The sequence below is a fragment of the Phoca vitulina genome, unplaced genomic scaffold, assembly GCF_004348235.1.
Source record: "Phoca vitulina isolate PV1807 unplaced genomic scaffold, GSC_HSeal_1.0 scaffold2, whole genome shotgun sequence".
In the NCBI taxonomy this organism is placed as follows: Eukaryota; Metazoa; Chordata; class Mammalia; order Carnivora; family Phocidae; genus Phoca; species Phoca vitulina.
In genome coordinates, this window is record NW_022589705.1 from 93,373,577 (window position 1) to 93,386,590 (window position 13,014).

Here is a 13,014-nt window from a genome sequence, read left to right on the forward strand (position 1 = left end):
ATCTCATTTCCCTCGTCTTTCAATTTCTTTCTTCCTGATTCTTTACTGAGGCAGCTGACCTCCTAACCTAAAGCCAGTCACTGTGTAGCCAGGGTCATATTATCAGAAGAACGGACCAGAAGCAGAAGTCCTCCACAGTCTCATCCAATGGGCCTCTTCTTGATGCCAGTGCCAGGCTGTCCTGGGCTAAATTGTTGGCCTAACATCTGGTGCTGGATCATCCAGACAGTATCATCTCTCTGCTCCACTGTAAGGAAAGAAGCCTGCATTCCCACTGAGGGGGCTCCCCTCACCCCCACACCAGTGGGACAACTACGGAAGGTCCTTTCAGCAACAACGTGGCTTTCGTCTGCCCCGTCCCCAGTCCCTTTCTGCAGGCCACACTGTATGGCCTTGGGAAATCTGTACCTTTCTTCTTAAGGAATGCTCTCCTGGTCGCAAGTGGGCTCTGGCGGACCCGGGAATTCTGTAGAAACTTCATTGCTGTGGCAATCTGGTCAGGGAGATAAAAGAAGAAAAGTAAACTTCAATAGGCTGAATTTCAAGATTAAAAATCCTACCAGTTTATCCCAGGTCCAGAGAAATAGGCACACCACTGTGGTCAAATATATAACCAGTTACTTCTCACATTTAAAATCTACCTAAATAAAAGACTATGTCAGGTCCCACTGGCTCCCTGTATCTGATTCTATCAAACCTAATCTCCTCAGCCTAGCTTTTAAGACCTGCAATAATCTTTTCCTCTTCTCCGTGTTCAAGCTGTATCTTCATACTCCTCGGCAGGTAGCCCTCTCCTGGCGATGCTCATCCACGTCACTATACTTGTGCTCGAGCTATGCCCTTGTTCTAGACAGCCTCCCTTTCCCGCCTCTACCTGTCTAAACATTGCGTACACACACACACACACATGTACACGTGTACAAACACGCACACACATGCACACCAGCACAGCCCTTTTATAGCCTGTGCTAACTCCTCGAAGTCTTCCCTAAATAAGCAAGCCATCTCTGATCTCCCGATTCTCTTAAATTCTTTGATGCTCGTAGTGTGTACCATATAATTGAAGACATAATTATACTGTCTTCTAACGTTCAGGCTGCCTCCCCAACCACACCGCAAGCCCCCGAGGAGAAGAGACCACGCTGCCTCCACAGAGCCTGGCCAAGTGCTGAGCAGAGACCGCTGGGAAGGATTATATAAGAGACAACGCACCCAGCCATTCACACCGGTCCCTCTTATGCAACGGAGCTCAGTCCTGAAGAGACTTCAAAGGACAAAGTTTGGGGTTTCGTGGCTAAAAGCTGACAGATTGACAGACAATCCCCCTACCTCTGGTAATGATATTATTTAATGAAATCTTCATATCTACAAATAAGCCAAGGAGGGGGTGGGAGGAAAACTGCTGAAGGTATTAACCTTCACATCACTCAGCACACATGCAGCGTGTGTTTGCATGCCGCCCGTGTGCTCTCCGTCCCGCGCACTAGTGCAACGGGGGGGACACGCCAACCTGCCCCAGACAGGAAAGGGGCCGTTTTAAATGACTGGCATTATTCATCTCATCAAGACCAAAAGAATAATATAGTCTTGTGTTACAGGTAAAGTCAACAGACCCTGGAGTTCACTCCTAAGCTGTTGAAAGAAAACATTTCTAAGGGACCAAATATAAGGAACTTTTCTAAGATCCTTCAGACTAAGGGTAGCAGCTATCCAGAGACTCAAGCACAAAGTACTGTGACTATCAATGGAATACAACTTACAAATATTCTATTTTATATGAATTTAATCCTGAGTCCAGCCAGGCTTCCCTGGTAGCAAAAGATAGGAGGATAAACGAGGAAAAAAAAAAAACACAAAAGGCCAGGGCAATTCCCTTATGTACCTTCCCCCATAATCCCTCTATTGGAGGCTAGCCTGAGACATTCTCCCTGAAGGATGAATTCAGGTGTCCCAGACCTTTAGATTCGGGCCTGGCGGCGATAAGACACACTCGTGTTCCTAGAGACTGGTTGTAATTCGTCCAGCATTGCAAACCTCTTAACCCCCATCATGAGCTGCAGTGGTAACCAGCCAGCTCTGGACTAGAGAGAAACCGATGCTCCAGATTCTAGACCCCCGAACTCCACATCCCACGCCCCCTCAGCCCCTCAACCACATCTCCTCGGGTCGCACCAAACTTAAGAACAATCTGACACACATCTACAAAACGGATGCGTTCTAATGAAGCGATGGGAGAAGGGAGAGAAAGAAGAGGAAAACAGAAGAGGGACTGGGGAGCAGGAGGGAGCGGCAGGGGAGAAGGCGGCCACTGGACAAGTGGAGAAGGCAGAGGAGCTGGACCAGAAGGGGAGGCAGAAGAAGTGGGGAGAGGAGAAGTGGGAAGGGGACGTGGGGAAGGAGGAAGGAGAGAGACAAGAGGAAGAGAAGCCCATGTCCAGGAAGGAGTGGACAGCTACACAGTCACAGGCCCCACGGGGTCAAAGGCCATCGGCCTGGTTCAGATGGCTTGGGGATGACTGCTCTTCACCTGGAGAAAAAACGCACCTTCCACACACAAGACAATTACATCACCAGTACCATGCAGCGGTGGCTGCACGCGGCGACATGTGCACCAGGTGTCAGAGGGAATGTGGAAGAGCGGCCCTTAAGCAGCAGATATTAACAGCACGGCTCCTCTCATTTACCCATAGAAGCATCGACCTTTCCTTCATCCTTCCAAAATTTTCCATGACAGAGAAAGAAAACAGAATCCCACCACTAAAACGCACAGGTTTCACCTTGCTTTTTTAATATAGTCCTTGGTATATGCATTTCTGGTCAGAGAGCAAAGTTCTGATGGGTTTAATGGTGCACTCAATGCAGTGCCTGGCGCATTCCATCAATTTTTTTTAAAAAATTGCATCTCTTATTTCTTTAAATACATTAATCAGCCTAGTGTAGGCAAAACGGATCCATCGGACAATGCAATAAACATGAATTATCATCTATCCAACACGCATAATGGCTTAAAAATACATAATAGCAGGTGTAGTTTAAATGATTAGTTATTACACCTGTGGTGGGTCTGATTCAATTGGGAAAAATCATCTTTAATAGGTTAAAAGGTTTAGATCACCATGCTTTCCTTAAAGTGGCTGTAGAGAGGGAATGATGGAGTGCTCTGTCATTAGTAATTCATTTAAGAAAAACGTGGGGGATATAGCAAAGAACAGCATAAACGAGCGAATCCAATTTAAACATCAGGTAAAGTAGAAAACACCTTTTAAAAAAGCAAGATAAATGAATTCGGAAGGGAGATGAAATTGACGTATTTATTTTAACGGGAATTTGACAAAGTCCCGGCACACTTCAAACTTGCAAAAATATGAACAATTTCTTTTAAAGTTTCCATTCACTAATTTCAAGCCATATAAAATCATACTGCCAAACACCTACATAAAGTATATTTGGGGCTCGTTTATGTTCCTCTTGATCTTTGTCTGAAAATGCAGGCGACAGGCAAATCACATATTTAACAGCATCGATATCACTACGCCAGATGCAAAAATATAAAGCATCCAAACTAACAGCCTCAACATAATGTGCTGAATAAGAAAGATACCCAGATAAGCAGCTACATGTAAGGGTGAACATATGAAAACCTCTCTCCGCCGTTCACTAATTATTTCTTCGGCTACTCTTTACTCCCCCACCCCACCCCTGCCGCCCAAGGACCTGGCGCTACAACAGGGGGTTAAGGCCTGTCCAATCCGGAATTTTATATGCCCGGGGATTCATCCACAGATGGTAAAAGATTTCCCCCAAATCTTTACCCATAATGCAAATGTTTTAGCACACTAAGTAACTGCCAGCACCCTCGGTCCGCATCTTTCATTCACCCATGGTTGGACACTTTTCATTAACTTCATGAAGCAACTCAACTGACTCTTCCTCTGCAGAGGTCCAACACACACAGCGTGCTTTTGTTGGCTGAAGGGATGGGGTGCCTGCAGCCTGTCCTGTATTATCGTTTGATTTTCTAATTAGGAGATGAATGTGACTATTCATGGGTTATATCTGTGCCCAACTAAATTACATAAATTCAGGCCAAATCTTCCGCCTCAATGTCAAAGATGTAAAACGGAGACAGGAACTTTATTGCACATGTCGTGGGAGTGCAGTAAGCCAGGGAAGATTCTGGCGCAAAGCACCTGATGCCGCTGTGGGAAGCCACTCGCCGCTGAGTCCACGAGAAACGTGGAATCGGCTTTCCTTTCCCCTCCTCTTGCACTGAGAGTTCCCAATGAGTGCACCTCGGATTACCAGGAGCTGCACCATAAAAATACAGACGATGAACTCGGAAGAAAACAGAAGCAAAGTTTCTCGCCACCCCTATTTCTGTGACCCTATCTTCTGCCTCCCTCCCCCAAAAAGCAAAATAAAAGCACCCTGGCACCATCAAACTCCTCAGTCTTAGGGAAATTTGATCATTTTCCCTGTTTATCACTAAAGTGACTGCCTGCCTCTGCACTGGGCGTGCCGGAGGGACCGCTGCAGCCAGGAGGAAGAGGGGACTTGCGGCTGAAGGACACCTTTGGACCCCAGATGATCAGCCAATCGCGAGAGACCCTTGTTTGAGAGCCCAGGATTTGTGACTGTAAATCAATGGAATACAGTATACTCGGGGGCTCTCTACGATGAACTATGCGCTGTTAAATGCACTGTGTAGGGTAAGTAATCCCTGGTGAGAAGAATCAAGGTTCTGGCAGTCCTCGCTGAAGAGGTGCTTCCTATGTGTTTCCCACTCTCCTACAAAAGACCTGCACACTGTAATCTTCAGAACATACACTTTATTTTCTGCACGAGGGGGACGGGAGAACAGAGCTTGCCTAATAACGAGCCTGGGGTGTGAGGAAGCCTGAGCACTTTGCACCTGACATGTAAACCGGATGCATTGTCTCCAGTGACACTTATTTGGAATGCCACCAATTCCAGCACTCCTGTGTGCTACATACACATCTATCTCCTAAACTGTGAGCATTCATGAGCCATTTTAAAATATTAAAAATATTCAAAAATTAATGACACTAACAACCAAAGCCAAGTCCTTTTTAACCCAGAGAGATCACAACCGGAGGGCAAAAGAAATGACCGATGTGCGGGCCTGAAACCCCACTCCCGACGCTGCGCCGGCGCACGTGCACTGCTCAGAAGATTAAATTGCCTGTGAAAGGTTCCTATGCTCGTGCTCTAAAGTAGATAGATACCCAGAATCCTGTTAACAAGCGTTAGACCAAAGCCAACTCGAGTTTTAACAAGGACTGACTTTAAAAGCTAGGCAATGCTGAGAATGAGAGCACCCTCTTCAAACAGAAATGCTGCATTTTAGTAAGAAATCAGTACTCTGTCAGGAGTTCCTTGACAAATATGGTCATCGGTGGCACAAGGAAATAGTTGCAAAGCAGCTGTTAATCAGAGAAACACATCGTAGAACGCTGATGCTAGCACTCGTGAAAAAATGCAACGGGCTAATTATGAAGCTATATATCTCACTAAAGAGGCCGTGTTCCTTGAGATTCCAGGCAAAGCAGTCTCAGATCCAGGGTCCTAGGACAACATAATTCTGGCTCTCTGCATCCAGAATCCTCTCTAATCTGCGGCCGCCAATCCCAGGCTCTTCGTTCTCTTTCGAGCCTCCTTGCTCCCCTTCCAGCTAGGGAAGGGGCCGAGAAGGGTAACCGCTCTGGAAGCAGGGGCACCCGCGGGCCACATGCCGAGACACTGCACGAATGCACCCAGAAGGCGTCAGATCCTAAACCAGAATGAAAGGAAATCTATGAGCCCGCAAAGAAATGTCAGAACCCGCGTTCTAAGTGCGGCAGGGGAGCAAACGTGTGTGAGCTTCAAGCGAGGGGGGACGGCGGGGGCGGCCGCCCCCCAGTCGCCAAAATGAAAAGAAAGAAGAAAAAGCAGCAGCAGTAAACATAAAAACTGAGACTGTTGTGTTTGAAATCCCAAAGGGAGGAAGGGGGCCTGGCAGAAAGCTGCTCTCAAGAGTGTGAGGTGCCACTCAGGGAAGCTGAGGCGCTCGCAGGCAGGTGAGGGGAAAGTTAATATGCACAGGAAGGCTCGGTCAGCCAAAATTCAATACGATCCCGTGCAAGGACAAGGAGGAATGAGGCTCCCCGAAACCAGACTAGTGGGAGTGGGGGGAGGGGCGCCACTGAACGCTCGGAGCAAAACCACTGGAATGGCAAGAGGGGAATAACCTTGAGGTGGACGCGCGCCGCTCGGGCAGCCCAAGCGCAGAGCCAAAGTGCCCCCTAGCCGGAGCCGGCGGCCGCGCAGTCCAGGGGCGGCCGCCCCGCTGACTCCCACAGCCCCAGTGAAGTGTTTTCACTCAGGGAAAATGAAATGTTTTGCAAGATGAAACAGAATGAAAATTGAGGTTTTAGGTAATTACTAGTTGGCATTTACATATCACGGGCTGGTTCAACACCTATTCATTTTCCTCTTTTATTTTCAATTTTTTAAAATTGCTCATTAAAAATGAACAGATGACAGTGACAGGATTTTTTTTTTTTTTTTTTTTTTTTACTCTTTCTCCTTCTCTGAGGGTTACAAAATCAAGAGGTACTTCTAGCCCGTTTATCTACAGTTAACACACACACACACACAGAGGTATGTTTCATTTACATCAAGGGGGAAAGGAGAGGGGAAAGTCAACAATAGCCAGGAAGTTCAAAGATAAAGACAGTGCGTTGTACTTGAGCCAGCCTCCTGCACCTGGGCAAGGAGTACGCTAGTAAGCGCCCCGGCACTCAAGGAGTTAAAGGAAAGAGCCTCTCTTTCGACTTGGAATTTCCTGGTTTTTGTCACTGTGTCCTTCCCATTGTTGATTTGGGTTACAACCCTATACTAATTAAGCTTGTGGGCCCTAATTTCCTTTGTTTTACTTTCCTCTGTCCTTTTGTTTTTCACATTAAAGAAATAAAGTATCTCTAGTAGGAGTGCACAAGAGTTGACATGATAGAACATAATATTTTTAAGGTCTACTGTGTAAATCTGTATTTAGGGAATTCCAAAGCACGCATTATTGACCCTAGTCTCTCTTAAAACACATTGATATATGTAGTAAAAGCCTTTATGAAAAGTGGCAACGTCGTGTGCACCAAAACTACCTTTCAAAGTGAAATACCTCTGCATTTAAATTTTTCTTCTTCTTGGCCCGAGTTAAAAATATTGCATGAACTGCTTGTCAGAATGTCATTGTTTTGTTATTTGATTAAACTAGTTCTTCCAGAAATGTGTGTGGAAATTAAAAAGCATCTTAAGCCAACGTGCACAGCCTAATATCAAGTGACAGTGATCTTAGGGGCACGAGGGTGACCCTGGAGGGTACTCTGGGTGCCAGCCTGCGGCCCACGGGGAGCCGGTGCAGTTGGGGCGGCAAAGCTGAAAAGCAGAGGAGCTGCCGCTGCACGGCCCGCCTGTGACCGCGCCACACACAGGGCCGGAGTGCACACGCTTGCCGGAGAGGAAATGAAAACCCTTACTTCTGGGTTGAGAAGATCAAAGTTCCTTTTTAGGAAAGGTTGAGAAGGAAAAGGATTTTCTCCTTCAGGGAGAAAGAAAAGCAAATTTAAATGCCTTGTCCCCATGCATCCCCACCTGAATTTAGATAGCAGCCCCTCTAATTTTTGATGCGACCAACAAAGCAGTTACCCAAAGAGGGGAGGAAAAAAGGATGACATTTGCCTTTTCCTTGGCTTTGAAATCCAACTGGCAGCAAATTGTTTGAAGTCCTGCTTAGAGAAGAAACTGTAATAGCCTCCATACTGAAAAGAGGAGGAAAATGCCATTATACACGGATCACGGTAACAGTGACCTCAGCGGAGAAGGCAAACGAGCTGGCTGCAAGTCGGAGGTCTGGCCGGCGTGCCAGGAACAGAAATAAAAGGTTTATGTGCCAGAGACGTGTGGCAAGAGTTGGGTGCTCGGTCCCAAGAGGTACCAAGGAAAGGCAAGGAGTTCAATTCCTTAACACGGTGTCTTTCAACAGCTCCTTGACTGCTCCTTCTGCCAGTTTCCCTCGGTTTTGCATTTTCTATATTCCTCTAATTTCCCTGCGCTGCTAAAGAGGAAGCAGAGAGCACCCAGGCTTCGTGTTGTAAAATTAATGAAGGTGTCAAGCTGTTGGGTTGAATCACTCCAAAGGAATGTAATGACTCAGTGTCCAAGATGCTCCCTAGGAGAACTGTGAGCTCACTCAGTGACGGTGGCTGGTGACTCCAACACTAAAAATATGTAGCACTCAGTCCCCAGGACCTTCCTAATGATACCACTGCTTCTACCTCCCCGTCCCTCTCTCTCCAGCACAGGCTGAATTTTCTGCTTTCTGGTTACGGCTCTCCAACGCCACTACTTCTCAGATGTTCAGCAGATGGAACAGTGCTTCATGTCCCACTTCTTTTGAAGTCGGGGCCACACGGAGATTGGCAAAGCCCTCTCTGGTCATGCACTATCGAGATGTGGGATGATTAGAAAGGGGACGAAGGTTATGTCATGGACAGTGACAGTAGAGGCTGGACACTGAGCGGATGACCACCAGGCGGTGCAGGCCAGGGTCTCCTCAGGATGGCTTAGCACCTTGGGCTCTGAGAGCAATGAGATGGGCTCCTGGACTCCACGGAAGATAAGCTCTAGACCAAGAAACTGTCTACAGTCACCCCACATACAACACAACACTAAAACCTTGAGGCGTCACTAAATGACACTCCTACCAAACGTCCCACAAAAAAACTAGAGACTTAATGTTAAAATAGATTTGAATACAAAAGAAACAGACATAGTCTTGAAACAGTTTGAATGCAAAGACAGCAAGAAAAGAATTTAAAATGACAAATGTCATTATTTACGATAGCCAAGATATGGAAACAACCTAAGTGTCCAATGGATGAATGGATGAAGAAATTATTACGTGTGTTCTCCCTTTCTCTCTCTCTCTCTGTCACACACACACACACACACACACACACAGGAATATTATTCAGCCATAAAAGAAAAGAATGAAATCTTGCCATTTGTGACAACATGGATGAACCTTGAGGGTATTATGCTAAGTGAAGTCAGACAGAGAAAGACAAATACTATATAATCTCTGTTATATGTGGAATTTAAAAAAAAACAAAACAAAAACAAATAAGGGGCGCCTGGGTGGCTCAGTCGGTTAAGCCTCCGACTCTTGGTTTCAGCTCAGGTCATGATCTCAGGGTCATGGCATGGAGCCCTCTGTTGGGCTCCGCCCTCAGCAGGCAGTCTGCTAGGGATTCTCTCTCCCTCTCCCTCTGTCCCTCCCCACCGCTCTCAATCTCCAAATAAATAAATAAATAAATTCTTAAAAAAAAACACACACACAAGCTCAGATTGGTGGTTGCCAGAGACAGGGGCTGAGGGGTAGAAGGCATAGAAGACATGAGTGAAGGGGGTAAAAATGTATTTTAAAAAAAGGAACCTGTGTTTCAAGTCTAGGACATAACTTCATCCGAGGGCAAAGGGGAAAATTACGTACGTACCTTAGGAAACAAGTGGAGACTGCAGTCTGAGGACTACAGGAATCATACATAAGCACTGGCCTGTAGTTAATAAAGTTGTTTCCCAGGGGAGTGCAAGTCAACAATCCTGATACTGCTATACACATGTACTGGGATTGAGCAAATAAGCAGACAGACGACGGACAGAGGTAAGAAGAAGAGATAAAACTGTTTTCATAAATAGTAACAGGTATACCGCTAGCTCTTCTTTAGTGCTGTCCCACAGACAAAGGAGAGACAAGATCTAGCTCTTTCCATACTGTGACATTCTGCTATACTCTTTTGCTTTTGTACTTGATCTGCCCTCTCTGCATTTAGCATTCCCTACTTAACCTACTGAATTAATTTGTACTCCTCCAAAACAAAAAAAAAAAGAAAAAAGAAAAAAAATAAAGAAAAGAGGAATTTTCAGCTAGGCCCGCCTGGACTCCATTCTAGCTCACGTGCAACTGCCTTGGCCTCCAGGCTGGATATCGCTTAACTAGATAGTGTGTTATTTAAAATATTCTGTATACAGGGGCGCCCAGGTGGTACAGTCAATTAAGCCTCTGACTCTTGGTTTCAGCTCAGGTCGTGATCTCGGGGTCATGAGATCGAGCCCTGAGCACAGAGTCGGCTTCAGAGTCTCCCTCCCTCTCCCTCTGCCCCTCCTGTTCGTGTTGTCTCTCTAATAAATAAGTATTTTTTAGAAATGTAAAATATTTTGCATATAAATAAATAAATAAGTAAATAAATAATGACAAATGTAGACAGCCTTTAAATCACCTTTAGATCTACTGGAGAGCCCAAGAAAGTAAGCAGTTAATATCTGCACTAACAGAAGACCACCAAGTCCTAGTTTCTGCTATTAGTTTAGGTTCTTTTATGGCCTAAGAGGAAAAAAATAAAAGTATGAGATCCAAAAGTATGATTCATAATACCGGCAGACTCAAAAATCTTCAAATTTACAGTAAGATGATAGGGATTAGAAACGGTTTCTATTCAACTAGTGAAATGAAATCAGCTCCTCTCAGAGGAAAAGCACCCTCCTCCCCAAGCACACAAGCCCCAGAGAGTAGACAGGAATAGGCTGTCTAAAGAGATGAGCCACGTCGGTGGAACCGACTCTGGCTATCGGGCATCCATATGAAATAAGAAACTTGGTGGTCAGGTTCTATCTTCTAAGAAAGGCGTATCTGATCTAGGTCACTCCCCCGTAGCTGACTTTAGGAGGAACTTATCCACACCACGAGTACGGAAGAGAGAAGCGAGTCAAGCTACACCTTGGACACAGATGGGGAAAGAGGCATCACTCTTTCCTTGTATCTTCCAGAAGCACTGAAACAAGAGCTCTGGAACTGACTCTCATCCCCACTGTCAGATTTGTACCCACAGGACCAAGGTGTAAATTCAGAAGAGAGAGTGAATCAAACACTATCACTCTAGTTGCGTTCTCTGATAAACTCCAATTTAGAACTTTTAGCTCAGCAAGGAAATCCACAGCGGGAAGGAAGAATCAAATGGAAGAATCATCATGGCTTTGAACCATTCTGTAATCTTTCACTAAACATGGTGAACATTCCTATTATTAACAACCACAGCTACCAATTAAAAAAAAAAACCTTTAAAGATAAAAGATTCAAGAAAGGCCTACTAGACACCAGAGCCACCTTAGCCATGAGGCCCTCATTACAGATCTCCCACCTCTGACGGGCAGATCAAAAGGAGGGTCTTTACGCCCTACATCTGATATTCTTACCAATCTTGGTCATCTAAAATTAGCACGTAATTTACTTACAATTAACACAACATTTAAACAATTTTCACAATTAAGCAAATCAGTTCTACTGAGCACCCTGCTCCTCCTCCTCTAAATTAATAGTAACTCATTTCCAATTTCTTCCAGCTCTGTCTGGGAAACAGAGAAGTTCACTTTTTGTTATCTGAAGGATTATGAATTACCATCTTGCTCTGCAATCTTCTTGATTCTCCACACCCCACTAGGAGGGTGAAATACTTTGAAATCACAAAATCCCTACATTTCCTCAATCTGGCAGAAGCTTCCTGAGACCTCGCTCATCGTTCTCTGCTCATTGTCCTTTCTCTCTCTCTTCCTGCCTGTTTAAACACATGGACACAGAGTTATTAACTTTTACAGGAAAACCAAATAAAATAATGTCGAAGCAAAACTGCGGTGATGTCAGGCTGCAGCTAGCACCATTCATCTGTGGGAATCTGATTAGCGCTCGAGTGGCAGAGCTACCTGGAAAAGTGCTCACAATCAAATAAAAAAATGATACCAAAACATTAACCTGATGGCTAAAAACTCCACATCTAAACAGTTAAAGTAATAAGGGAGCTTTTATTGAGTATTTTTTATATTTCATTATGCCCCAAATTGACGAGGACTCCCGGATACATTTTCTAGACTTTTGGTTCCTCAAATCAAATGCTCTCTTGGACTTTTTTTTTTTTTTTTTTAACTAAAAGGAAACAGCATTTCTTGTAAATTTGAATGAAAGGATTAAAGCCTCTCCTACAATATCGATATCAGCCTTGAGTGCAAACACAGCCAAACACTGCAACAAACAGAAACCTTTTTTGGTTTATGTACTTTCATTCTAAACCTGACCCTAGCCAGCAGAGAATTTGTCTCTATGACTTTACCTTACACAAACCCTGTATTTCCTCATTCACCCACGTTTTGCTCAAAATTGGTAAGGAATGGAACCTGGTGGAATGGCAGGACAGAAAGCAGGCTGGGTCTCAAGACACCTGCACACCGAGTCCAGCCCTGACACTAATGTGTCCTGAGACCCAGCCTCTCATGTCCCCGCTCCGGGCCGCAGATTCCTTCATTTCTGTAAAACGAGAGCTAAAGCAAATGACCTTCTGGACCCTCCAGCCATCCACTCTATAATTTCTAAGTTGACTCCGAGAGGCGGCCTGTGATACCTCAACCAGGGATATGGGCTCAGGTCAAGGATAAGACCCAACCCTTCTAGACCTCAGCTCTTCAATCTCACCCAAATTAAAAAAAAGAGAGAGAGAGAGAAAACTAACAGAGAAGAGGAAGGAGAGAAGGAAAGGGAGAAAAAAAAAATCACCGTTGCTAAAAAAGAAATGACAGATTCCACATATACTGCCCAGAGCAAAGCTTTACTCACACTACTTACTTACACTTATTTTACATACAACCTTAGTTATCTGATACCCAAAGTACAGAAGATTAAAACTGCAAATGAGAAAGGAGATACAAGCCAGCTAACAGAGAGATACTTAGGGGAAAAGACCAGGCAGCAAAAGAAGCCTAGCAACAAATGTCAAGAGAGAAACATCTATGAAAAGCAAACAAAAAACTCAAAAAGTTTATTAGTTGGGGGTCGTTCAGCGTAGGTGGAATCATTCCGAATAAGGGCAAATATACAACAGATCTATATTCCAACAGTTTTTGAAAACAGAG

The 13,014-nt window shown here is 44.9% G+C and overlaps 1 protein-coding gene across 1 annotated transcript in view; it reads right to left on the reverse strand.

Annotated features, from left to right (window-relative positions):
• PEX14 (peroxisomal biogenesis factor 14) overlaps nucleotides 1-13,014 on the reverse strand; it is a 135,248-nt gene that overhangs the window by 83,602 nt on the left and 38,632 nt on the right. Inside the window, exon 3 of the mRNA XM_032393785.1 lies at nucleotides 409-493. Within this exon, the coding sequence (XP_032249676.1) occupies nucleotides 409-493 (85 nt within the window). The remainder of the gene's footprint in view (nucleotides 1-408; nucleotides 494-13,014) is intronic.